The 27670-nt window shown below is 41.8% G+C and overlaps 1 protein-coding gene across 4 annotated transcripts in view; it reads right to left on the bottom strand.

Moving 5' to 3' along the window:
- agap1 (ArfGAP with GTPase domain, ankyrin repeat and PH domain 1) overlaps positions 1-27670 on the bottom strand; it is a 671134-nt gene that overhangs the window by 140617 nt on the left and 502847 nt on the right. For 2 of the 4 annotated variants that reach the window (XM_048599132.1, XM_048599130.1), the window contains exon 12: positions 20755-20916. The exons of the other annotated variants lie outside the window; for them this stretch is intronic. In XM_048599132.1, coding sequence (XP_048455089.1) covers positions 20755-20916 — 162 coding nt within the window. The remainder of the gene's footprint in view (positions 1-20754; positions 20917-27670) is intronic. 4 annotated transcript variants of the gene reach the window in all.

The raw sequence follows: 27670 nt of genomic DNA, 5'->3' as shown, positions 1-27670 counted from the left end.
CCTTGTATCAATCAAAGCGTGAAAAGGTTGATTGCTACAAGTTATCTAAAAAAGGGGGCAGAAATTAGATGACCACACCATCATTTTTGCTTCTAAACCAGCTCTGACAGGAGCATTAAAACTCATAGGTTCCATTTCACAAGGGAGGGACATTTGCGACCCTTTCATATATTCAGTGTCTCATATTAGTTCTTCCCAATCGGGCAATGTTCAAAAAAAATAATAATCTGCAATAGCTGCATTTCGACACTTGAAGTACGAGTTGGGAAAGTGGTTTCACTTTTCACTCTGGAAGCTGACAAGCATGACTAGAGGGGGAATAAAATAACATTCAGTTCACATAAATATCAAGCAGCCTGCCTGAGACTGATGGGACCAGAATGTGTTCTCAGCCATCATTCCCCAGACAAGCCCAAGGACACCCATAACTTATTTTACAATCATTTAGTTTCAGCTGAACTGGAAAAGTGACAACTCATCTCCGCTGACAAGATGCCATCTCAAACCTTACAATTAACTGTACACGATTAACGGCCCACTCCGTCATTATCTTCTATCATGATCAACTGTATGTGCAGCCCTCCATGCCAGAAGGCCATTAGGACTGTGCAACTACCCAAATAAGTAGTTGGAAATCTGGTCAAGGTACCAACTCCCACTCCTGAGCATCTTAGCAGAAAAACAGGCCATAATAATAAAAGCAACTGAATGGCAATGAGATGGCCCAGTGGTTTAGGACCTTCTACCTTAAGAATGCAATTGGGATCAAAGTCTCTTATTAGCTGGCTTGAAGGACACTGTGAGACATGCATTCGAGTAGTTTTAACCCAATTCCAACAGGCCTCAGACCATAGTGCAAATCTGTCCCAAGCCAGCACTGGTGACATGAAGACCTGGCATTTTATCAATTGGCAATCACACTCAGAGGGAAATGAAATAATGTCAGATTGGCAGGATTAGCTGCCTTTCTGAAATGTTGAGCGGAGGAGGAGATTATCAGATTTGAGGCCTGGCAATCTGATCTGGGAATGCTTGACACAAACTCAAAGGCATTAAAATCAGTTAAAATGTGTGGAACAAACATATGTCCTGAATGAATAGTTCCTACCCTACAAACACAATTATTTCTAAAGGCAAAGTAACCTTCAAGTAGTCCCACACCTGGGTACTGGTTTCACCGAAATTTCAGCCTGCGAGGTCATAATAATGAAAGTTCAAAGTTGCATTGGAAAACATGCAATGTTCCGAGTATAATTGCCATATCACAAAAATCTAAGCCTCACTAACTTTCCATGTGCTTCAGTAAAGTTTAATCAAGATGTAAGTTTTGGTTTTGGTAGTTCTATACTGTAAAGATTACAATACAAACTGCAGTTTTCAGAAGCTGACCCTTAGAACTGTACCAAAATTATTCAGAACATTATTTGGCTCGTCTCTCTAGGAAATGACTCTTGCCTAGATGTTTTCAAGGCGGCGTTGGATATATTTCTTAGGGCAAAAGGGATCGACGGGTATGCTGTGAAAGCAGGAACAGCGTACTGAATTGGATGATCAGCCATGATCATACCAAATGGCAGAGCGGACGTGAAGGGCCGAATGGCCTACTCCTGTAGCTAGTTTTTGTTTGAACATTGCTCTGCACTATTGCCTGCCTTGCTGATTGTTTTTTCATCTTGAAATTTGGTTTTTCATCCACATTTAATTTGGAGGTTGCATGAGCATCATTAGTTGTCACTTGCCAGCACCTAACTATCAACTTGTATATATTCTCACTAAGAAGTCTTAGTCAGTGAAATAGTTTGTAAACAGACCATGTCACTTTGTGATAGCATAGTGCACTCTTACCCAAAACGTGTGCCATTACGTTTTTTAATTCTTTCATAGCATATGGATGTCACTGACTAGGCCAGCAATCATTGCTCATCCTGATTTGCCCTTGTGACTTTGCTGGTAAGCTGTCCTCTTGAACCACTGCAGTCCATCTGGTGGAGGTGCCCCATCTGGACAGGTAGTGAGTTGTAGGATTTTGATCTTATGACAGTGAAGGAATGATGATATGGTTGTAGTTGATGATAGGGTTTGGCTTGGATAGGAACTTTCAGATGACAGTGGTCTCACACATGTTGTTTTTGTTCCTTCCAGATGGTAATGGTCAGGGTTTAGAAGGTACTCTCAGAGAAGGCTTGATGAATTGCTGCAGTGCATCTTTATATTCTACATATTGCTGTCACAGCGCATCAGTGGTGGAAGGTGAATGCTTCTGGTGGGGTGTTGCATCAAATGGGCTGTTTGCACGCTTTTGGAGCTGCACCCATTCAGGCAAGTCAGGAGTATTTCATTAAACTTCTGACTTCTGCCTTGTAGATGATGGTCAGGCTGTGGGGAGCCTGGAGGTGGGTCACGAATCAGAATTTCCAGCTTTTTACCTGCTCTTGTAGCTGCAGAATTTATGTGGCTGATCCAGTTCAGTTTCTGGTCAATGGCAATCCACAGGATATTGATACACTATTGAATGTTGACACAAGAACATCAACTGCATATTTCAAGTATGAGCTGTGCTTTGGGGTGTCCCTGAGAAATGTGTTGGATCAGCATTGTGGAGGTGGCCAGCTTTCTTTCAGTTCACAAGTCTGACTACACTGTAACAATGTAGTGGCTACAGAGTACACTTTGCAAAGTCTCAGTGAGCATTTAACTTCCAAAATTATAATTGAATTAATTGCAGCATCTGAAAGGTTAGGGAAGGAACAGCCAAGTTTCATTGTTGTCTTATCCCACATTTGTCCTTTGTGGGAATTCTGCAACTGACCCTGTCAACACAACTTGGTGGCAGATGTCTTGTTCCTAGCTCTTAGTTTAGATAATTCACTGTCAAAACATATAAACGTGTTGTGCAAGATGTGCTTAACAAAAGTGATAGGGGTCAAGGTTTTACTCCTTTTTGCATTCCACACACTGACTGCTTTATGACAAACATAGGGGAAATGTAACTCTAGTTCTGACCATTTCAACTGTATACTCAGAAAATTCTTGCATTGCAAATATACCCTTTTATATTAGGAAATATTTCAAAAGGATGCTCATTTTACTGGGCAGTTCTAGAGTAAAAGCCACAATACTCATGTTGTCCCTGATCCCAGACATCATCTGTTTGCTTTGCATTATACTGCAAAACCAGTGGTCATACACGGCCTGAGTGTGGTTCGGGATCTCAGTGCCGCAATGTTGGAAGGGTCATCCACCAACCGTCAGTATTATTCCTGGTGAGAAAGGACATGCACAGAAGACCTGCTGTTATTATTGTTTAGAGAAATAAGTCAGCACGATGTGGTCATTAAGAAGACAAACTCACAAGACCAAGTCCCTGCATTTAAAGCACTGAGGTTGGTGACCTATCCCATAAGGCAGAATCTCAGTCTTGCATCTGTACAGGTCAACAATGATGTTAATTCCCAAAACATGGCATTGTTTAGAAAATGGACTGTGAACAATCAGCACAACTGCATCCAAAATGGCAACTACCAAAGTGCTGTTGACCAGTAACTTTAAAATAATAGGCAAAATGAGGAAATGGGAAGCAAGCATATAAGGAATTTCCTTTAAAGCCTTCAAAATTGGCTGACAATTCAAGTCACTATGCACTCCCCCAATCTTTGGTATTATTTAAAAGCTCCAAATAACCCAAGCTGAGACATGGGAAACTTTTGATCAATTTTACAAAATCATTGCATTTTAAGTAGTTTGACCTCACAAGGCTGCAACCTGTAATTTTTTGGATCTTGAAATTCTTGCATGGTTCAAATCAAAGACAACCGCACTGACATGTTGCAGTCAGGTCTTGTTTCAGGCTTGAACACAATGGGATCCTTTATCCAGTGGCTGCAGCTGCCCCAACCACTTGTTGAATTGTTCTTTCCGTCTGAGTTATACACGGATGTGATCAATTTGAATTTGGAAAACAACAGCCAGTTGACACCCATTCATGATCAACAGTCTCAATCCACAAACTTTCTTAAAAGAATCAGTTGTGGAGAAACATCCAGAATTCAATGTCCTGTTCATGTCAGTTTTCAACTGCTCGTTAAAACAATCTTGACGAGATGGTTTAAAAAAAAACTTACTGGAGTTACATAATGTCAGAAAGATCAATTAGGCCCATGAAACAGCCATGGTCATTAATACTGGTGGAGTTACTGACCTGGGCAGTTTGAGGGAACTCAATCACCTTCAACAGAAATTGTTGGTCATGTAGTTTGCAAGTCAGAGAGAAGTTACTGAATCCGAAAGTCTGAGGGAGCTGTGTTAGCTTGAATAGGGAATGTAGAGTGCTGGACTGGGAGACAATTGCTTGCTGAAGGAGGCAAAGTCTTAAATGGGCTGTGAAGAGTCACACTAATGTTGCATATTCAGATAAAATTCCTCATTAAAGGCTGTTACTGACGCTGAAAACAGTGGGAATTCAAAGTAAAAACAGGTGGCGGGGAAGGAGAGAAATAAAGACATGCCTGAAGGAAAAGCAGCAATAGGTACTTGCTGATCTGGTGGGGGGCAATAATAATCTAGTGTATATGGATAATGTTTCCTAATCTACATTGTACTTTAGATTCAGACACCCTACAATAATAAACCAGTGAAGGTTGCTGATTCAGAAATAGTCAAAAGAATAACAAAGTTGAAAATGACTAGTTTGGATAAGCTTACTGTTCGCTGGATAAAAACGATTTTCCTGAGTTCACCACTGATTTTTTTTAAACTAACCACTTTATGCTAATAACTCTTAGATTAGGATTTGTGGAAATATCTTCTAGCTACCTCTGTTCTATCACACCATTTCATAATTTTTGAAATCATTTTATTAAATCACCTCTCAGCCTTCAACTTTTCTGGAGAAAGATCCAATCCAAGGCTGATATCTCAGTGGTGGTATCCTTCTGGCAAATCCACTTGACACCTTCACAAATGCTCCTACAATCTTGTAATTTGGAGACTGAAACTGTGCATGGTCCTCCCCTAAGTGATGGCTTACAGAGGTTTTTGTAAGTCATATAAAATTCAAGCTAGTTTTACAAACTCAAACAGGTGACACCATCAGCTTTATTTTCTTGGATTATTTTAAGTTATAAATAAAGGTGGTGTAAGTGTATAACTCTGTGATCTTTCATTCAGTAAGTGGCAGCCACTTTGGAGTGCTATTTCAGATGCGAATCAAATTTTTATTTCCATTTTTAAATTATGATACATTGCATTCTGTGGGCAGTGAGATTCATGTTCATCCTGTTACTGATATATTATTTCTATATTCTTTGCCAGATGAAGGCCCACTGACTAACCTTTATGGTTATGCCAAGATAGTTAACCCTGGAACGAGGGTACTAAAGCATCCCTTCCAAAGCTGAACTGGAATCTAAACAAGTGGAACATAAATTGGACAGCCTTTACCGCAATGCAGCAATCAGAAATAATCAACAAATCTAGCGTCAGACCAACCATGACACCACCTCATCGCTGAGATTTATTTACATGCTGATTAGATGTTGGGGAGCGCACTGTTGTGGGAAAAGATTTACCCTGACTTCTCCCACACCAGCATTTCCCACTCGAGATAGATTTCTTCAACGTGAAAAAGGAGTGCCATCACCCTTACAGCACAGAAACAGGTCATTCTTAAATGTGTTTGCATGACTCACCTCACCCCAACCAAGTGGTTGTGATTTCCACATTCTAATACATCGCTGGGTAAAAAAGGTTCTCCAAAATTCCTTATTGGATTTATTAGTCTATCTACTAGCCACACAAGTGAAAAGAATTTATTTATGTCCACCCTATGAAATGCCTTTGTAATTTTGAAGACCTCCATTAGGTCACCCTAAGCTTTCTCTTTTCTAGAGATGAAAAAGAGACCTGAGCTGATCAGACTCATAATTATAATGTCACAATTCTAGTAGCATCCTTGTCAGTCTTTATCTGCAGTACTTCATTTCCTTTTATGTAATATGGACAGCAAGACTGTGCACAGTACCCTATGATCTAACCAAATTTTAAAACATATTTAGCTTCATACACCATTATAATGTGTCCTACATGTGCAAATGTTTCTTTTTTCATTGTGTCCAAATGTCACCAAACAGTTGTTTACTTCAGTGAACTTTTACATCAGAGTGCCTAAATCTATATTTGACCGACAGTATAGAGGCTGCCTCTTTTTCTTCGCTATACACTTCTATTTAACTTTAAATGGTTTCAACCTAGCTCCAAGTGGGTATGGGCCATAGAAAGTGGCCCCAAGAATATGGGCAACCTGTCAAGAATGTCTGATGTGAGACTGAAAAAGCAATGCAGTGAGAGGATCTCTCTAGGGTCTGACGCAGGAAGCTTCAGTTAAATCTTACAAAGTCCTCACTGGTGGGTGAATAAAGGGTGTTAAAAATAGGAAATCTTTCAATACTAATACCCATCACTATGATGCCCAGAAGAAACCACAACATCACACACATAATATGAATGGAACTAGCTCTAAGTTTTACAACTTGATGCAACACAAGGAGCTAAGAGTTAAAGCCCTCTCTTTTCCTATTCAGTCACAGGACATTGGCATTGCTGGCTGGGCCAGGGTTTATTGTTCATTCCTAGTTGTCCTTGAGAAGGTAGTGATCTGCACTCTTGAGCCACTGCAGTCCACATCATGTAGGTTTACCCACAATATTGTGAAGGAGGAAATTCCAGGAATTTGACCCAGTGACTGTGAAGGAATGATAATATATTTCCAAGTCAGGATGGCTTGGAGGGAAACTTGCAGGAGGTGGTGTTCCCATGTATCTGCTGCCCTTGTCCTCCTAGACAGAAATGATTGTGGGTTTGGAAGGTGCAGTCTAAGGATCTTTGGTTAATTTCTGCAGTGCATCTTGCAGATGCTACACACTGCTGCCACTGAACACTGATGGTGAAAAGAGTGGATGTTTGTGGATATGGTGCCAATCAAGCGGGCTGCTTTGTCCTAGATGGTGTCAAGCTTCCTCAAGAATTGTAACTTTGCAGTATCCTGTACCTTCAACAATTTCACGACAATATGTGGAGTTAACTGAATTGGGACCTCTGCAGGAGGCTAAATGGATCACCCACTCAGCACTTCTGGCTTTGTTGCAAATGTTTCAGCCTTATCTTCCTGTCAGCGTTTGAAAGCAAGACATTCTATCTCCCATTTTATAAAGGAGCAGTGGAGACATTGGGCAGCTCTCCCATCCTTGGACTGTTAAAGTCCTTAAGTTGCCTATTGATGCTCACTAAACAGCCTCATCCCACTCCCACAGGTATTTTTATGCTTATCATGAGTCCATTAACATCTTGCCGAACAAAATGACTGTGGGATATCCAAATTTTATCTGGATGAGCTTCCAGTCAAGTTTTTACTTGGGATAGTGGGGATGGGTGACATTGTGTGAAATCCAGCACAATTTTTTTCTGTTAGTAATGCAGGTCTCTGATGAGTAGTCTATACACTTATAATTAGCATTTAAAGTAAAATGTTACTGACTGCCATCAGCAAGGTAAAATAATGGTGCAAAAATAACATTCTGTGGAAGATGGAAATCTAGAATCTAGAATAAAAATGCAGCAAATATGTAACAGGTTTGGCAATATCTGTGGACAGAGAGAGACACCAGGTCAGATGCAAGCTCACTGGCTACAACAGCACAATCAGATGCAGAGAAGTTATTTTCCTTTGTGGCAGTATCTAAAATCAGAGGGCACAATCTCACAAAAAAGGGGGCGCCCATTTAAGATACAAAAATTACTTTTCCCAGAGAAGAGTGAACCTGTGGATGTCTTTAATACAGAGGACAATAAAGGGTACATTGTTAATTATATTCAATGGTGAGACAGACAGATTTTTAATCAGTTAGTGAATCAAGGGTTATAGGGAAAAGACCAGAAAATGGCACTGAGATTATCAGATCAGTCATGATCTCATTGATTGATGCAGCAGACCTGATGGCCTACTTTTGCTCCAAATTTTATGGTTTTACATTACTAGATTACAGGGTTACAGAACCAAGGTTCAAAACCCACTCCAAATTTTCAGAGTTTAAAATTTTTCGAAAGTAAAAACTGGTGACTGAGGTTTCTGTATTGTTCTAAATCCACAACTGTTTCACACATCACATAACATGTTTCCAGTGGCCTTGGTGCCCTCACCCAGACTAGAATTTACATGACTTCAGCCAAGAACCATGGCACTCAGTTGGCCCACTATCACCTTCAAATGACCACAATGGAATGGGGTGAGGATATGAAAAGTTCTAAAGAAACATACGTTTTTTTATTGCTTTGCCAGGAGCAGGCAATAAATGCTAGTAATGTCCAAGAATAAATTTTGGAGAAACAAATGAGTTGAAAAAAAAGTTGGAAAAAAAAAGGCAGTAGCAAGCTGTCTATAAAGCCAGTTTAAGACTAATGTAAATTATTGATAACACTTCTAATTACGGTTGGTGTGGATACAATCAATAGCAGGCAGGCTTTTACTGCAAAGGCACAGGATTTTGTGTATGTATTATACAACATACATCCTTTGGTAATGTTTGAAACTCGGTGTCAGTCACATGATGCCATACACCTTCATACCCAATTTCAGAATCTCACTCAGTGCTGCTGCGATGGTACACACTGCAAAATAGTAAGGACACTCAAATTTGAATGCTAAAGTCTAGACTGCAAAATATAACAAATGACATACAGTTGACAGAGAGTTTCGGGCCATAATTCACTTTCATAGTTTATGTCATCGTTAGAGGTGTTTGATTGAATTCCTGCCTCTCAACACCCTGCCAGACAGCAGTTATTGGATATTTGTTACCTTGCACAGTGTGTCTGAAGCACCATTGCCGCAATCATTGGTCCTGTGAATATTCCTGTCCAAGGTTCTCTCAACAAGGTCTTTACAGAACTGCTGTAACCCAATGGTCAGCAGCTCATCTGATTTCCAGTCAGTTAATTAATCGTGACTGAAGTATACTTGGGAAAAGTAGGAACAGGGTACTGAGTTGGATGATCAGCTCTGATCATTCTGACTGGCAGAGCAGGCTCAATGGCTAGAATGGCTTACTCTTGTTCCTATTTTCTATGTTTCTATGTAACTGCATGTCATGGTATAAGGTCATACAGGGTAGAAAGGCCCAGTGCTTACTCCCTTTATGGGTGGGATTAGCAGATTGTATGTGGGGCTTTGGAAAGGAGATGGAGGCCAGGGAATTGGGGTTCGTGGTGGTAGTGTTGAATTAATCAATCAGCCAATATATCTATTACTAATTGTTAGCAAGGCTGCGTACTCACCTACTATGCACCTTATACACTCATTCCATCCCAAGTCCATTGACAAGTATTCTGAGTGACACCACCATTGTAGGTTGGATCTCAAATAACAAGACAGATTGCAGGAAAGAGATTAAGTACTTAACAGCACGGTATAAAGACAACAATCTCTCCATCAACGTCAGCAAAATGGAGGAGCTGGTCATTGACTTCAGGAAGAAAGGCAGAAGGTATGCCCCTGTCTGCATCAATGATGCTGAGGTGGAGATGGTAGAGAGCATCAACTTCCTGGGAGTGATGATCACCAACAATCTGTCTTAGCCTTGACGTGACAGTCAAGAAAGCACAACAACGCTTCCACTTCCTCAGGAGGCTAAGGAAATTCGGCATGTCTACGAAGACTCTCACCAACATTTATAGATCCACCACAGAAGGCATCCTATCTGGATGTATCACAGCGTGGTATGGCAACTGCTCTTCCCAAGACGGCAAGAAACTACAGAGAGTTGTGAACAGAGCTCAGTCCATCACGCAAACCAACCTTCCATCCACTGACTCCATCCATTGCCTCGGAAAAGCAACCAACATAATCAATGACCTCTCCCACCCTGGGTATGCTCTCTTTCACCACCTCCTGTCAGGCAGAAGATAGCAAGTTTTAATACATGTACGAACAGGTTCAAGAATAGATTCTTCCCTGCTGTTATACTTGATCATACCTTTCAAATATTAATGTTGATCTCTCTCTTTACACCTTCTCTGCAGCTGTAACACTATTCTGTACTCTGTTCTGCTACCTGATACACTTTGAATGGTGCAATCTGCTGTAGACCACGTAAAGCAAAACTTTTCATTGTATCTCAGTACATGTGACAAAAATAAATTAAAAAAAAAAATCAAAACTGGTCATCTGCAAATGTCATAGAAAGAAACAAAGCTGTTTTGCCAGCCTCAGGATGACTCACAGTGGCTTAAAGTCAATGAAGTACTTGTGAAGTATAGTCACTAATGTAATTTGAAAATGCAGCAGCCAAATTATGTGCAGCAAGTTTCCACAAACAGCAATGTAATAATGATCAGATTGTCTATTTTAATTGAAGGCAATGTATTTATCAGTTTCCAAAGAGCACCATAGAATATGAGACAGACAGTCCTTAGTTTAATATTTAATCTGAGAGACAACAAATTGAATAGCACATTGGTAGGGGAGGCGATGGCTTAGTGGTGCTATCGCTGGACTGCTAATTCGGAGACTCGTGTAATGTTCTGGCGATCTGGGTTTGAATCCTGTCATGGCAGATGGTGGAATCTGAATTCAATAAAAATCTGGAATGAAGAGGTGTTTAATGATGACCATGAATCCATTGTCGATTATTGGAAAAACTCATCTAGTTCACTAATGTCCTTTGGGGAAGGAAACTGCCATCCTTACCTGGTCTGGCCTAATATGACTCCAGACCCCCAGTAATGTGGTTGACTCTTAACTGCCCTCTGAGCAATTAGGGATGGGCAACAAATGCCAGCCTAGCCAGTTAAGTGCTTATCTAATGAATGAAACACTCCCTCAGAACCATACTAAAACGTCAGAATAGATTGTGGGATAACACAGTGTGGAGCTGAAGGAGCACAGCAGGCCAGGCACCATCAGAGGAGCAGGAAAGTTGATGTTTTGGGTTGGGACCCTTCTTCAGAAATGGGGGAGGGGGAAGGGAGCTCTGAAATAAATAAAGAGGGGGTGGGGCTGGGGAAGGTAGGTGGGATGGTGATGGGTGAGTGCAGGTCGGCAGTGGTGGGCATTGATAGTGAGGTGGGAGGAGCAGATAAGTGGGAGAGAAGACGGACAGGTTGTGTCAGGTCAAGGAGGTGAGGATGTGAGGGAGGGTTGGTCATGGGATGAGGCCGGAGGTGGGGAGATTTTGAAACTGGTAAAGTCCACATCGAGACCATTGGGCTGTTGGCTCTCAAAGCGGAATATGAGGTGCTGCTCCTCCAGTTTCCAGGTGGCGTCATTGTGACACTGGAGGAGGCCCAGGATGGACATGTCAGCCAGGGAGTGGCAGGGGTTGTTGAAATGGTTCGTGACTGGAAGGTGTTGTCATTTGTCGTGAACAGTGCGCAGGTTCTCTACAAAGCGGTCTCCGAGCCTCCACTTAGTCTCACCGATGTAGAGGAGGCCCCATTGGAAGCAGCAGATGCAACAGATCACATTGACGCATGTGCAGGTGAACTTCTGTCTGATGTGGAAGGTTTTTTTGGTTCCTTGGATGGAGGTGAGGGGGGAGGTGTAGGGGCAGGTACAGCACTTTCTGTGGTTGCAGGGAAAGGTGCTGGGGGTGGTGGGGCTAGTGGGGAGTGTGGAGCAGACGAAGGAATCTCTGACTTGAGCATTGGCAGGTCTTACTATCCCAGATTAGACTGTGGGCTTTTTTTCGAAGAAGACTTCAACTCTCACTCTTCTACTTTCAGCAGCAAAATCACGACCGCTGAACCATGGGTGTGATTTAATTTGTAAACCCTTGTGTAATTTACATTGACCGTAAAACACTTTGGGACATCTTGGGGACATGAAAGGCACTACAAAAATGCAAGTTATGCTGCAAGTTAAAACTGATTGCTTGTTTGGGTTACAGGGAGGAGCTAGAGGAACATAGAAAATTAATAACCCAAAATAACAATAATCCAGAATTTAAATATCTAAGGTGCACCTATATCCTGAATCGACAACTTCTCCTAATCTTGGTCTTCTATATTTTCAATATATTTCAATGGGGGAAAGTACATCTGGAATTTTAGTGCGAGTCCGGTGGTCAGATTACTGGCGAGGTGCGGACTTTCACACAAATGGAATAGATGGAACCTATGAAGGATCGTGACCTTGGGCAAAGCACTAAAGTCAGTGGCCTAAAAATGTGATCATGCACTGACCAATGCCAGCAGCAACCTGAATGGCGAGGACCACACTGAACTGGGTTCGGACTCCAGGTATCATCAAGATGTGCTTGGCTTGACAATGGACATCATCCGTGCCCCAGGAGTTAGCTAGTATGTAACGGTGGTGCTGGAAATGCCAGTAGTCTAGGAGTCACGCAAGATTAGAAGAGGGAGAAACAAAATTAACTTGATATGAATCATAATTTGAAATGCATCTTCACAATTTTGATCATTCCTTTCTATTTCTGGACTCAACTTTAGGAAAATGCCACGTGGCACACTCAGGTGGCAAAGATTTTCCCGGAAACTGGATCCTTCACATTTTAAGATCTTAAGAAAATTGCGCATCTCTGCCTGATGTCTGAGCAGATGTGGTAAGGGCAAAACAGCCCAGATGAACACCTGAATCAATCATTTCATCAACTGCCAGAAATAAATGAAGCAGACAAAGGTTAGACATGGGACAAATAAAAGAGGTAAAAGGAATCTTGAAATCCACAGCAGAAAAAAATTCCACAGACCAGACAGTTGGCAGAGGCACCAGCATTGCTCATTTTCTAAATTAATACAAGCAGTTTTGACTCTGCTGTCTTTCTTAAAGATAGCTGTTGTTGCCCGATCACACACACATCTATAACGGCAGCACAATTTTCCTGGAGGCCAGAGCAGGGAGTCAGTGGCATAAAGCATGTGTCATCATCAGGGTACCTGGGGCACAAGGTGTAAAGGAACATTGACCTTTCTGCTGTTAATTTGTTCAATGTGATCCTTGTGAAGATCTGGAGCTGTTGGGGGTGACTATTAGTCCGATCTCCCACCGCTTTTCGGGTAGCACAGTGCCATCATGATTACCTGGTGGCTACTACTAATGTTTTGGAGTACTTCAGGGAAGAAAGAGAGAGAGAGAGAGAGAGAGAGAGAGAAAGAAAAAAATGGGTGGGGACACAATCAATGGGATATTTTGAAAATACAAGACAGAAATTGGAAAAAATACATTCTGTACAAGAATGCACCATTTTTAAAATATGTATAAATAATTCCTCTTTCAACTTATTTATTTTCTTTGCTGACACATGACAGAGACTAAAAGAAAGGAAAACCTACATGTCTATAGTGCCTTTCACAGCTGCACAAAATGCCAAAGCATTTTACTACCAAATGAAATAATAACACCAGTGTCTAAATATGGAGTAGCAGCTGTGGCTGAGTTTTAGTGTCCTTGACTCTGATTCAGTAGATCATTAGTTTAAAACCTAGTCCTGAAGCTCAAAATCCAGGTCTAGCTGGCAATACTCTGAGTCAGAAGGTTGAGGGTTTCATGCTCCACTCCGTGTCCTCAGCATAAAACTAAATGCTGACAAGCCAGCAGAGTGATGAGGGAGGGCTGCCATCTTTCCGATAATCTACTTGATCAAGGCCCAGTCTGCTCTCTGAAGTAAACATAAACAAACCAAATGTGATATTTTGTAAGCATGGTGTCCAGGTCAAACTTATTCAACCAACATCACAAAATTATATTGCCTGGTTATCCCACATTTTGATGTTAATCACATTACTGTTTGTGGAAGTTTGCTGTGCATGTTGCTGCATTTCCCACATTACAACAATGAATATTGACTAAACAACTTTTGGACATCTTGAGATTATGAACAGCACAACAGATATGCAAGAAGTTCTTTCTCTCAATTAAGGCTAAAGTGAAACAATGTAAATTAAATAGCACTTAAGCAAAATTGCCACACAATCACGAGCTTCCCTTTAGCTTCACTGGCATTACTATCACCAAAATCCCAGACATCAAAATTCTGGGTGGGTTACCATTGACCACAAACTGAACTGGACCAGCATAAAAATGCTATAGCTACAAGAAGAAGTCAGGCAAGGAATTCACCTGCTGACACCCCAAAACCTGTCCATCACGCACAAGGCATAAGTCAGGAGAGTGATGGAATACTCCCCACTTGCCTGGATGAGTGCAGCTCAACAGCACTCAAGATACTCAGCACCAGGAGAAAGCAGCCCACCTGATTGGTACTCCATTCACACCTTCAACATTCACCCCCTCCGCCATGGCATAATGCAGCAACATTACGAAACATCTAAACAACACATTGTAGTGACTCGTCAAGGCTCTTTCAACATTTAAACACTATCACCTCGAACAAGGACAGCAGGCATGCAGGAACACCAACACTAAGTGGCACACCACATAAATTACGTGCCAGTACTATTTGCTCCAGTTGAATCTCTGGTCTTAACACGTCGGTCCTCTACAGGAGAAACTGCAGCCTCTCAACAACTGTGGTCAAAAGACTGCGTGACTGTTACAAGATGTAATCAGGTTCTCATATGACAGGTTAAAACAAAGAACTGTGGAAGCTAGAGATCCAAAACAAAAACAACTGGTGAAACTTAGCAGGGCTGCCAGCATCTGTGTGGAGAAAGCAGAATTAACATCGAAGCCCCATGTTGGGTGGCGAGCAACCTAAGATATACAGAAGTCCATTAGTGCTCAAATCCATTCTTTTTAAACAGTCTTCTGATGTTTCTCTTTAGATTGTTCAGTGCTGGAGATTACTCACTAAATCCTGGAGTCTGCAAGAAATCTGTGAAGATTGGCAACCCTAGGCTGCAACCATGCTCATCCCCTCCTGTCAAGGTGAGCTGTACTGTGCTTTGCACTGAAATCATGGGGAGCGAGTAAATCAAAGCATTCAGCTGGAAGCAGCTTGAGTTGAATTTACTGGAACATGCTGATGGAAACACATTATGATGTCTCAATTCTAAAGTACAATGGTGTTTCAGCAATTGGAAATTGAGGTTTGAGAATAACTGTGATCTCAATTCGTAGTCTCTCTTGGACTGAGTTACAGAGTTTAAAGCAGTGAAACAGCCCAACAGAATGCTCCACACAAAAGTCTCCTCTCATTCTACTCCAGCAAACTAAATCAGCATAATCTCTTGGCCTTTCTCCCTTCTGTACTTATCTGGCTTCCTCTTTAAATGCATTTGTGGAAGAGATAAAGGGACTGAAATTTACCAGTGAATAGTGTCCTACAAGCACAATTTACTGCATTCGGTGCTATCAGACACTGGAAATAAAAACTGAACATTAGACTCAATCTCTCTCAGCCTTGCCACACAAGAATAATCCATCATTACTGCTTCATCCAGATCATTAAAGACTAAATGTGACTATAACCATAATGGTTGCAGGAAAATCAACAGACAAGTATCACTGGCTGTAGTTGTTAAACAGTGCACGATGAGATCAAACTGCTTGTTCACTTAGAGACGAAGCAAAATCTCTTTTGGAAATTGTTATAAGTTGATGCGCTCAGTCTGTGTGACACCATTAGTATGATAAACAGTTGAGCGTGTATCAGAGCCTGAGCCTTGGATCGAAGTGACTTGTGATAAATCTACTCCAGCAGTTACTGGAGGCAGGAGCTTAGCGCTTGGCCCCATTTTCTCACAGTTTAACTTGCACCTCTTACTCCCCTGTTCTGCCTCTTACAATGCAATCTATCTAATGACACAAGGCACCTCTTTAAATGGCCAACACCCAGGGGATCCCCAATAGCTGCTTAATAAGGACAGTAAAAAGCCCCAGCATACAAAATGTCGACTAAATCTGTGAGCTACTCAAAGGCTTCCAGACACTAATGAAGACACAGTACTTTTTAAAACTGTGTCAGGCTGCTATGAGATCTGAGAAACATTTCCCCTGCTAGTAGCTGTTAGCGCTGCTAAATGCTTAAGTTCCCGCCTTAAAATCATCCCACTGATTACCAAGGACATTGATTACCAGTACAAAACCAAGATGCCAACAGTATCAAAAAGACCAAGGCAAATATTACACTGTTAAGAATCGATCTTGAAAAAAGGAAAATCTTCATCACTTTATGGTTTGAAAATATAACATCCCTCTCACTCTGCTTACCTCAGCCTGGGTTCAAACTGATTTTATTATCTTTTAAATAGAGTATTTACATATTATTTTTGGTTATTACGGGTTATTTTTGACTATCAATCCTACTTCTCAAAGGCCTCACCAGTTAATTTTAACTTGGCTGCTAACTTAGCTGAAAAATGCTGACTGGACTGATTAAATGTAATATTAAGAGACTGTTTTTGCTTTGTCTAAATATTTAGCATAAAATCCCGTTTTTGTGGTCCTATACATTGGACCATCTGGGGAAATGTATGTAAATAATTTCATACTCTTACTGCTCAGGGAAAGACCGAAACTGTCCGTTAAGTTTATCAAACAATGATATTATGCTCAACAATCAGATACCAGATCCTGCATGGACTTAGATTTCCATTTGCATCTGGGTAATACTAACAAAAAAGCCGACAGTATAAGTCTTGTCCTGCACCGCACTCTAAAGGCATTCTGCAAACAGTATAAACATCCCTTTCTTTTAAAGGCTGCCTGCAATATCCATGGTTCCTTGCATCATGAACAAATTAAATTGGTTACGGTTAGAGGTTACAGTTGCTTTGTAACTACCAGAATGTAAATTCATCTGCAGTCAATGAGCGTGATGTGTTCAATAATTCAGTAACACAAATGTATATTTTTTAAGCTGCTGACACTTCCAATGACTGATAAATGCATTTCCTTTAGAAACAAATTACTGGCTTTCCTTCACATTCTTTTCAATTAAACCCAAATTAAAGTGTAGGCAACATCAATACATAATTTCTCTTTCAGTGTGATATAAAGCTAGAGAAGTCTCATCCAGTATCAGTAATACACTCACCAGTCCTTAATTATTGGAATCAATAAGGTATGAAGGCATACACTACTTTCTCCGTTTCACCCCTCCAACCCCATTTTCCACGAGGATTCTTACTTCATGAATCCTTCTTTTGGTTGCCAGTGACAAGTAATGCTGTAGAAACATATGGAATTTCACAGAAAGTGCTGACAATATTGGATCATTGTGGCAAACCTTTCCATTCAGGACAGAAAAAGTTCCAATGACAGTTACGAATCTTGGAACACAGCATTGATACTTATTACGTAATTGCGATTAATTCTGACATTATAGCATATCAACTGAAGGGTCGCAGAAGCAGAAGTAGGCAACTAAGCCACTCAAGTCTCTTCCATCACCCAACTGGATCATCCTACTCCTCTGATGCTGCTTGGCCTGCTGTGTTCATCAAGCTCTACACCTTGTTATCTCATGATTAATGTGTATCTTGTAGGTCTTGAGGCACAGTGGGTAGTATACCAGACTCTTGAGTCAGAAGCTATGGTTCAAAGCTATCTCAACACTTGATAGGCAACAAAGCTGCCTTCAGAACACAGTCAAGCCAATGGTAGGCAGTAAGAGCAGGAGAGATTGCTGTCAGTCACGTGAGGCAAAGAATCACTATCCAGAGCTCCAGCCTACAATATACATGTAAACGTATGTGGTACCACAGCAACTCACAGTCCAGTGAACTATGGCACCTGCATGTAATGTGTGTCTTATAACATTACTAAACCTTTCCACCTTTACTTCCATCTTCAGGTCCATCCTTAAATCCTACCAGTCACCTACTCTAATATCCCTTGGTGTATTTCAGTTCTAAATTTTGTTTAATTGCACTCCAAATGAAATGCCCTTGGATGTGACACTGCGCAAAAAGATGTTACATAAATACAAGTTATAGATGTTAATTTTGCATCTCATAAAGATTTGTCCTCCCGCACCCACCTTGGCTAGATTACTACTGTGTAATTACTGTTGTGTATGGCTTACAAAGGAATGGCTTATACAGCAAATACGTATATTGATAATGGCTGCAAATTCAATCTCCTCCCTCTAATTGTTGTATGACAATTGAATCCTAAGAATCAGATCCTTGTGCATGACAAATCCATCCAAACAGCGCAAGCTTTACCACAAACATAAATAACTACATAAAGCTGGAGATGTGACAGAAACTAAAATGTCACCAAAATTCAGTAGATTTTCCTTTTCAGAGGTCCAGGTCAATGAATCAAGGTGAGGTGAAATGGAGATGGTTGTATCTTGCACCCAACCTCATGCGGTACCTGTCATGGGGGTGCTTAATTGGGCAAATTAGAGGGAGCTTTATTCAGTATTGAACTCTGCACAGGTCCTGCACTTAGGCTTCACTCTATGCAACATGCTTACATTGAAGCAGCAAAACTAAAGTAGAAGCAGTGGGCCAGATCTCCTGGTTAGTGATGTGATGGGGGCAATCGTTACTGACCACAAGGATAATTATGGTCTTACTTTTTACCTTGCAGCTGGATCTCCCTGTCCTGGCTGTTGCAGCAATCTCTCATTGTAACCAAGCTCAGGGAACAATAGTGAAGAGGAACAGGGCAGAGGACAGACTCCCTTTCTACCAAATCTGCTGCACTGTTCAAAGAACTTTTTAATAGTCTCAAAAGTTTTAGTGGGGTTAGTGGGGGGACTGAATGGGTGGAGGAGGGGGATTGAGTTGGGGGTTGTTGAGTGGGTGAAGGGTAACGGAGGGTTGATTGAGTAAAGAGGGGTGGAGCAGGTGAAGAGGGGTAGAAAGGATGGGTGGAGGTTGAATGGGGACTCAGCAGTCAGGGTGGTAGGGAGTGGATTCAAAAGGGGTGGGGCTGCTGCTGAGTTGGGCGTAGGAGTGTGAGCAGCCGGGTGTGGAGAGAGGGAATGAAGAGGCAGGTTTAGTTGGGGAGTTTGTGGTGAGTGCTGGTGGGATAACCTTCACTATTAGTCCCTCACCTGGGACAAATGGAAGAGTCAAGACATTTTTGGAGGGGCTTGGGTAATGCAGTGTTTAAATTCCTGGGGAAGCTAACATGCACGCGCAGTCAAGTCAGGACACCCTAACGGTCTTAGCGTGAGACAATGTGAATGTTTTAACATTCACTCCTATTGCCATTGGAACATCTGGTCCAGTATTTCAGTTTGCATGGACAGCGGTAACAACACACCCAAATGAAACAGAAATAAAAATGCACTGATTGTAAAAAGTATCAGAGTAAGCAGGTACTTTGAGAAGATGCAGTAATTAAATTACAATTAAAAATGCATTGCTGTGAAAATACCAATGATAAAAACTGACAGTGACAGCTGATACATATAATGATGGATGTACTTCTTTTCCACATCAATAAATCTCAATTCACTAAATAAATGAAAAACTGCAAATCACAATTTCACCCAGGTAACTGGCAATGTAATCGTCCAACTTAGAGTATCCTTTACTGGAAAACATGTAACGTCATCAAGTTGTTAATGCTATTAGGCCTATGTAATTATTCTGTTAATGTTCATTAGACTCATGGAAACATAGCTTAGGCAAGATGGTGGAAGAGTTGGGGCTAAGGGCACAAGGAACGGCTACATACACATATGGAAAAGGTTCAAGGAGGAGACGAAAGCAAACTGTGGCTCTCTCAGGTCTGGTTCGCATTCAGCCGAGATCTATTCCTTCTCTCCCTCTTGGATGTGGAACGATTTCATGGGAAAGATTTTAGGACAGTTTTAACTGAGCACATCCAAGTTATTATTTTAATTCACGAAGACTCGGATGGCTGGTGTGAGAAATGGCATTATGGCATTGCACAGAGGACATGCCTGATGTTAACGAAGGGAAGGCAGTAAGGATGGGGGCGGGGGGCGGGGAAACACTTCATCACCTCAGGAATTTGCAAAACATAGAGCCAATGAAGTGTAATATTTAGATCAGAATGTATCAATTTGTGCACAGCAAGCACCCACAATAAGACATGTGAAAATGACAAAATAATCTGTTTCTGTGTTGACTGGGGGATAAATATCGGCTTGGAAACCAAGAGAACTCTCCCTTGTTCTCCTTCAAAATAGCACGATGGGACTTTGTATGTCCAAGTGAGAGAGCAGATAGGACCTCTGCTTCATGCCTCATCTAAAAGGTAGCACCTCTGACAGTGCAACCTCGCTTAGCACTGGAATGTCAGCCTGGATTTTGCGCTTAAACCAGTGGAGTGAGATTTGAACCCATAGCCTTGGTGCAAAGGTGAGTTTGCTAGCTACTGAGCCACAGCTGATGCACAGAGGGCACAATGAACTTAAAGTTTGAAGAACAAATTTTAAAATAAATTTCTTGTCAAGAGAGAGAACAGATTTACAACAGCAACAATTTGCTTCCAATATTTTGCAATAAACAACTTTTAATTGGCAAAGCCGATCACAAACTGGCGATTTTATTATCTCAATCAAGTTCCAGAGTGTTTGATGTGTGAGCTTTGTTGAATAAATCACACCCACAGAAATAAACAAGGTCATGAATGTGTTTCCTCCTCTGTGCCTGTGGCAGCATACTAAATGGATACAATAACAAAGCAAAGGCATATTATGAGACATTCTGCCATTTTTGAAACACCTGGCCATTGTGAGGAAAATTAGGAATTCCTTAATTTCTGAACGGTTTCTCTCTCCTATAGATGCTGGCCGACCTGCTAAGTTCCTCCAGCATTTTCTGTGTTTCTCTAAACCACATTGTGAGACTTACCACTGCTGATGCCAGAGTTGGCGATGACCGTGGCTTCACTCCACTGGTCAGCACTGGACACGGAGTATGAGCGTTGGTGCATGCCCTCGGGACGGCTGTTGAAGGAGACCAGGCTGATTCCACATGCCATCTGTGTTGCTGAGCCTGTAGGGGTCACATTACCTGAGGTTGGAAAGAAAAGGAGCTAAGTCCCTTAATGGAAGCATTGCCTTGTATATAGTGCATGGTGCTCTCTCAGATGCATCACCATCTAACAGTAGCATAATGCTCAATGAGGGAGTGGACAGAACAGCACAGACAGGCTGAGCATTTATCCTCTGTAAAGTTCAGTTTATTTACAACTCTACTGCCATATCCTAAATAACAAGTAATCCAGTTCATTCATCACAGCTGTGGGTCAATACTTATATTGGCTCCTGGTTCCCCAACAACTTTACAATTCTAAAATTCTCAAATGAGAACAGAAGGTGCTGGAGAAACTCAATAGGTCTGGCAGCATCTATTGAGACAGAAACAGAGTTAATGTTTCCAGTCCAATGTGACTCTGGAACTGAAGGGGATTGGATAATTGCTTTTTATGCTGCTTACAAAGAGGAAAGAGGAGCAAATGGAACACTTAGCAAAAGTGCCCAGAGCAGAAGGCAAATGGAGTGCTAATGGTAATATAGGAGAGTTGTTGATGCCAAATAGGTGTTAATGACAGATCACTAGCAGATAATTGGTCAGCTTTGCTGAGAGCAGATCCATGAAAATCCAAGACAGGGTCGGGAGTTAAATGGAGTATAGCAGCATTCATGGTCCAAAGTTGTTGAATTCAATGTTGAGTCCTGAAGACTGTTAAGTGCGTCAGCGGAAAATGAAATGCTGTGCCTCCAGCTTGCTCTGGTTTCTTTGGAACACTGCAGCAGACTTAGGACAGAAATGTTAGCTTCCAGTCATTTGTTAATTTAATAAAAACTGAAAGAACTGTGGATGCTGTAGGTCAGGAACAAAAACAGAAATTCTGAGGGTCCCTGGATCCGAAATGTTAACTGTTGTTTTTCTTCACAGATGTTGCCAGACCTGCTGAACTTTTCCAGCAACTTCTGTTTTTGCGCTATTTTAATATACCATCTTGTATAAAGGTGCTGTTTCCACTCCTGTCACTGTTCTCATGTCCTCTGGGGATCTCTCCCTACAGCTTCCCACCTCGTAGACCCCCAGCCCATACAACCTACTTCTACCTTCTTCTCAAAACCCAGTAATGAGATTGCCCTGAGAGCCTCATTGTTTCAGGCTGTTCCTGTCCAACCTGAACATTTTCCTTCCCATCTTGATGGTTTCTCCCCACCTTGTTCAATCTTTTTCCACCTACATTTGAGATCCTTCTGATGTTTTATGTTGGTTCTATATTTTCCAGTTTCCTGGTTCTAGCTGCCTCTTCACCATGAACCATGTAATTCCTCTACACATTCATACCCCATCAAGATGATCTAAAGGCTCGCTGCTTTTTCCTCAAAAGCAGGCTTGAACAATCCCCATCCACTATCACCCTTCTCTGCTGGCTAAGGTCATTCCCATGTTGAACAATTTCTTCTTTTTCATGTCACTTTCTCCAAGTAAAAGGCGTGTATCTATATTTGCATGGATCTCAGTTGTGCCTGATATTTTTGGTGCAGCTTTCTGCTCTCATCTGGAATTCATCTCTGCTTCCAATTTTCATCCATCTCTCACATACATTCAATGGTAAGGTCCTAGGGAGTGTTGCTGAACAGAGAGACCTTGGAGTGCAATTTCAAAGTTCCTTGACAATGGAATCACAGGTAGATAGCATAGTGAAGAAGGTATTTGAAATACTTGCCTTTATTGGTCAATGCATTGAATATAAGAGTTGAGGGGGGGTCATGTTGCAGTCATACAGGACATTGGTGAGGGCACTTTTGGAATATTGAGTGAGATTCTGGTCTCCCTGCAATAGGAAGGATGTTGTGAAACTTGAAAGGGTTCAGAAAAGATGTACAAGCACGTTGCCAGGGTTGGAGAGTTTGAACTAGGGGAAGAGGCTGAATATGCTAACTCCCGTGGAGTGTTGGAGGCTGACGGGTGACCTTATACAGGTTCAAAAAATCATGAGGGGCATGGATAGGGTAAATAGACAAGGTCTTTTGCCTGGGGTGAGCGAGTCCATAACTAGAGGGCATAGGTTTAAGGTAAGAGGGGAAAGATTTAAAAGGCACCTAAGAAGCAACTTTTTCACGCAGAGGGTGTTGTGTGTCTGGAATGAGCTGCCAGAGAGAGTGGTGGAGGGTGGTACAATTACAACATTTAAAAGGTATCTGGATGGATGTATGAATTGGAAGGGGTTTTAGAAGGATATGGGCCAAATGCGATTAGATTTATCTAAGATATCTGGTCAGCATGGACGAGTTGGACCGAAGAGTCTGTTTCCGTGTTGTACATCTCTATAACTTTATGTACCTTGTCCATGTCCAGCTCTGACTCTTCCCTTTCCTTCCATGACCTCAGTTTCCATTTCTGGGCATAGGCTGACAACCAACATCCATTCCAAACCTAGTGACTCCCAGTTACCTCGAATGCACATCCTCACAGTCTGTTTCCTGTACAGACTTCATTCCACTCTCCCAGTTTCTCTGTCTCCATCATGTTGATTCTGATGATACTACCTTCCACAGTTTCCTCCTTTTTCCTCAACCCCCAACAACTATTGTTGACATGGCCCACAGCTGTGCCTAACCATTCCCGCACTTCTACCCTTACTTCTTTCCCTTTCTTTCAGAACAATGATGGGGTTTCCCTTCTCCTCACTTGCCACTCCATCTCGGAATTCAAAAAGGGTCACCTTCCGCTATTTCTGCTACATCAAGCAGTATGCCACATCTGCCAAGCACATCCTCCCCTCCCTCCTCCGTCAGCATTCTGCAGGGATGTTCCCTTCCCAACAGCCTTGTCCATTCTCCATCACTGTAACATCTCTTTAACACCTCACCTATGCCCCTTCCCACATAATCATCGAAGTGTAACAGTTGCCTTTTTCCCTCTCATTGTCCAAGGCTCCAAACATACCTTTCAAGTGAAGCAGTGATCTATTTGTACTTCGTTCAAATATAGTCTACTATATATGCTGCTCACAATGTGGTCTCCTCTACATTAGCATGAGCAAATGCAGACTGAGTGACTACTTTGCGGAAAACCTCTTGTTCTATCTGTAAGAATTATCCCAACTGTAAATTGCTTCCAATCAAATACACCACCTTGCAGCAATATTCTCTATCTTGGCTTCAAATCATTCTATGCTCTCTCTTCCCACTGCCCTTGCCCTTTTTCATCTTATTAACTTCCTCTAGCACTTCCTTCAATTCTGGCTTCTTGCACATCTTGGATCTTAATTGCTCCACAATTGGTTGACCTGGCCTTCACCTGTGAAGACCCTAAGCTCTCTCTTCTCTTTAGGATACTTCTCAGAACCTACCTCTTTGACCAAACACCTGTCCTAATGTTTTACTCTGGCTTGCAGTTTTTCCTATGAAGTACTTTGGGACACTACACTCTATTAAAGGCACTAAAAAACGCAAGCTCTGTGATGAAGAAAAACCACTACAGCCAGTACAGGTTTATTCATTTTACAGGGCAGGGGGCAGTTTGGGGAATATTGATTTATATTCAATAATAATGGCAAAGGATATCTCAGGCTTATCCAAACGTATGCTGGATTCCCTGCAATATTCTTCTCGCATTGATAAGATGCAGACAAAGACACATAACTGAGAGACAGAAAGAGACAGATATCAAAGTGCAAAGTATTTGAGCTATTGGAGGAATTATTTTTAGTTCCAACACAAGAGGTAGCCAAAGAGAGAGTGCTGCCTGCTGATAACAGATGCAATCACAACCAGACTTGATCTCCCTGGAAAGAAAAGCAGTAGGACAGCATGGTTGCTGATAGTCCTGTGATCTGCAGAGAGGTGGAGAGAATATGCAGCAGACAGATGTGGAAGTGCCCTGAATATACAGCTATATTGACTGGGTGAGGGAGTCTCGTGGGCAATATAGCCTCTTGCTACTAAATTCTTTGACATTCAACATCACATTTACTCAGGCTTCTCAAATGTGCTCGAAATGTCATATTTCTGGGACTCACCATTGGCCTTGAGCTGAAACATCCCCAGAACAGCACAAAATTATCTGTCTGTGTCTAAATTGGTTTATGGCTTGCTGGAATGGGAGGGCCACAGTTACCTGAATCAATCTAGTCTGATCCCAAATCAACCGCTGCCAATGGGAAATGTTACTCCACTTCAAAATTCTAAAGGAAGCTTTCCTCTTTGCCACCACCTAGTTATAACTTAATAATTCTTCAAAGTGGTTCGGGACCTTTGCTCACCACCAACTTCTCAAAGGCAATTAGGGACGAACAATAAGTGATGGCTGAGCCAGCGATGCTGATGTCCTAAGAACACACAAACAAACATATCTGCCCTCTTCCTCCCAGTCCTTGTCTCCAATTATCGGAAATCTTTGCCTTCTCTTTACTGACCCTTTTGTCAGTGTGCCCCTGTACATTCCATCAAAATCTCTTATAATTTTGAATATGCCTATTAAATCTTCCCTTAAACTTCCCTGTTCCAAGGAGAACAATCTCAGCTTTTCCATTCTTTTCAGAACACTGCAACAAATCCACTCATGTAGTTCACTAATTTCTTCAACGTGGTTAATTGGATCTCAGCTTTAAACATTAACATTTAACAGTGGCCATTTTATCCAACTTGCTCTAAACTTCCCAGCAGACTTTGAAGTGAATTTATGCTTTTGTGTGCTTAGAAGAGGTGAAGAAAGCATTGGAGTTCATTAAGAGAAAGCAGGCTACAGGTTTCCTAAAGAAAGAATAAGTGAATTAATTACAATCTCTTGATATTAATTACCTTTACAAAACTGAAAGCAAGCTACCAATTTTATTATACATCTGGTGCTTTTACATCTTTTCTACAAATTATGCATCCGATCAAATCACAGGTTGATGTGCACATTTCCCCCATTCTCTTCCCTATTATTGTGCTGATTGCAGTTCCCAGCACAGATTACCCTCCTCATCTTGTACACGAACCACATGCATTGTATACAATCCACATCCTGTTTTTACTGAATGCCACAAACATAAAATCCAGCTGTGTGTGGACAGCGACAAGAATTGGAAACCAATATAGAGTGTCTACGAGCAGTACTGATTTCGATTTTACTGCCATCATCGTGATTTTCACTAATATCAGCTGACTCAAGCTTGAACCAACTCTCAGAACGTGCCCAATGCCCTACAACAGCTTCTGTAGCCCTACCAGCCTGAGATAACTTTCTCCTCCTTTAAGATGTTCTGTAAAACCTAATTTATTGATGCAAATCATAGAATCATAGAATCTCTGTGGAAACAGGCCCTTCGGCCCAACAAGTCCACATCGACCCTCTGAAGAGCATCCCACCCAAACCCATCCCCACCACCCCTTTTCCCTGTAACCCACCTAAGCTACACATTCCTGAACACTGCGGGCAATTGAGCATGGCCAATTCACCTAACCTGCACAATCTTTGGACTGTGGGAGGAAACTGGAGCACCCGGAGGAAACCCAAGCAGACACAGGGAGAATGTGCAGGTGGAATTGAACCCAGGTCCCTGGCGGTGTGAGGCAGCAGTGCTAACCACTGAGCCACTGTGTCCCCCCCACCCCACCTCCACTGAGCCACCGTGCCACCCATAATGCCTAAATATATGGCTTGATGTAAAATTATACCTGATTTATGTTCCTGTCAGGCACCTTGAATATTTTATCACAATGAGGATGCTATAGAAATGCAACGTTCTTGTGTATAATAAAACCAGGCTGAAACCGAAGAACTCCTAACGTTCAGTTTCTGTGTACGGTTGTGCTGAGATTTCCTGCAGTGCATTAATCTCCTCCTGCCATTCCAAACTGGCCAATGGCACCTTCACATCTTTTTGCTCTTTGTTTCTCCAGCAGCTGAGCCGAGGACTGGAAAGGGTTAAATGACAGCAGGCAGCTAATGATGTGCCGACTCATTCGCATCAACCACGATTGGTACCTACACAGGGGAGCACTCTGCTGTTTGCAAATGTATTTTAATTTTCAGTAGACCAGGAGCACGCCTGCACAGCAACTAAATATCACCCCCTCTGCACCCCAAACAACAAACAGATAACCCTGGGGTGGTGGTGGGGCATATCCCAAAATCTATAGCAAGGAGGGACTCAGGCTCACAAATAATCATTTATGTGCACTACTGCACACAATAGATCAGTTTCTTACTCAACTGGTTTTGATCAATCACGAGCTGGATGACACTGTCAGATTTTAGTTATTCAAGAAACCTGTTCCTGAACTATTTTTAGACTTGATTGCCAGAACAACTAGGCATAATCAAATGCTACATCTCACTGACCAAAATTATACTGTTGACTTCTGCTCACTGGGTTAATAGTTGGACTGGTGCAGCACTGACTTTACATGGTTCAATCCGTGACCCATTAACAGGGGAGTGCTACAGTTAAGATCCAATGCATCTGGGTTAGGATTCCAATGAGCCCTTAATGAAATTGCACGTCACTTTCATCTGAGGGTAGCAGTACACCCAGGAGTGCTCAACGCCCTTTGACTCGCTTAGGCTCAAATAAGAAGCCCGGACATTTCACCCAAGGAGGCAGCTGGTATCCATAAAGATCACACGTCAGTAGGAAAGTGCACTTCTGGAATGGAGGGACAAAGGACAGGACATAGTTTAATGTTAATGGAAGAAAATGATGTGTTGGCACTAAATAAAAACCAAAAGAACTGCAGATGCTGTAAATCAGGAACAAAAACAAAGTTGCTGGAAAAGCTCAGCAGGTCTGGCAGCATCTGTGGAGGAGAAA

Source organism: Rhincodon typus, chromosome 7 (genome assembly GCF_021869965.1).
Source record: "Rhincodon typus isolate 14 chromosome 7, sRhiTyp1.1, whole genome shotgun sequence".
NCBI classification, from domain to species: Eukaryota; Metazoa; Chordata; class Chondrichthyes; order Orectolobiformes; family Rhincodontidae; genus Rhincodon; species Rhincodon typus.
Note: the sequence above shows the minus strand (reverse complement) of the source record. Positions and strands in the feature narration are given on the sequence as shown.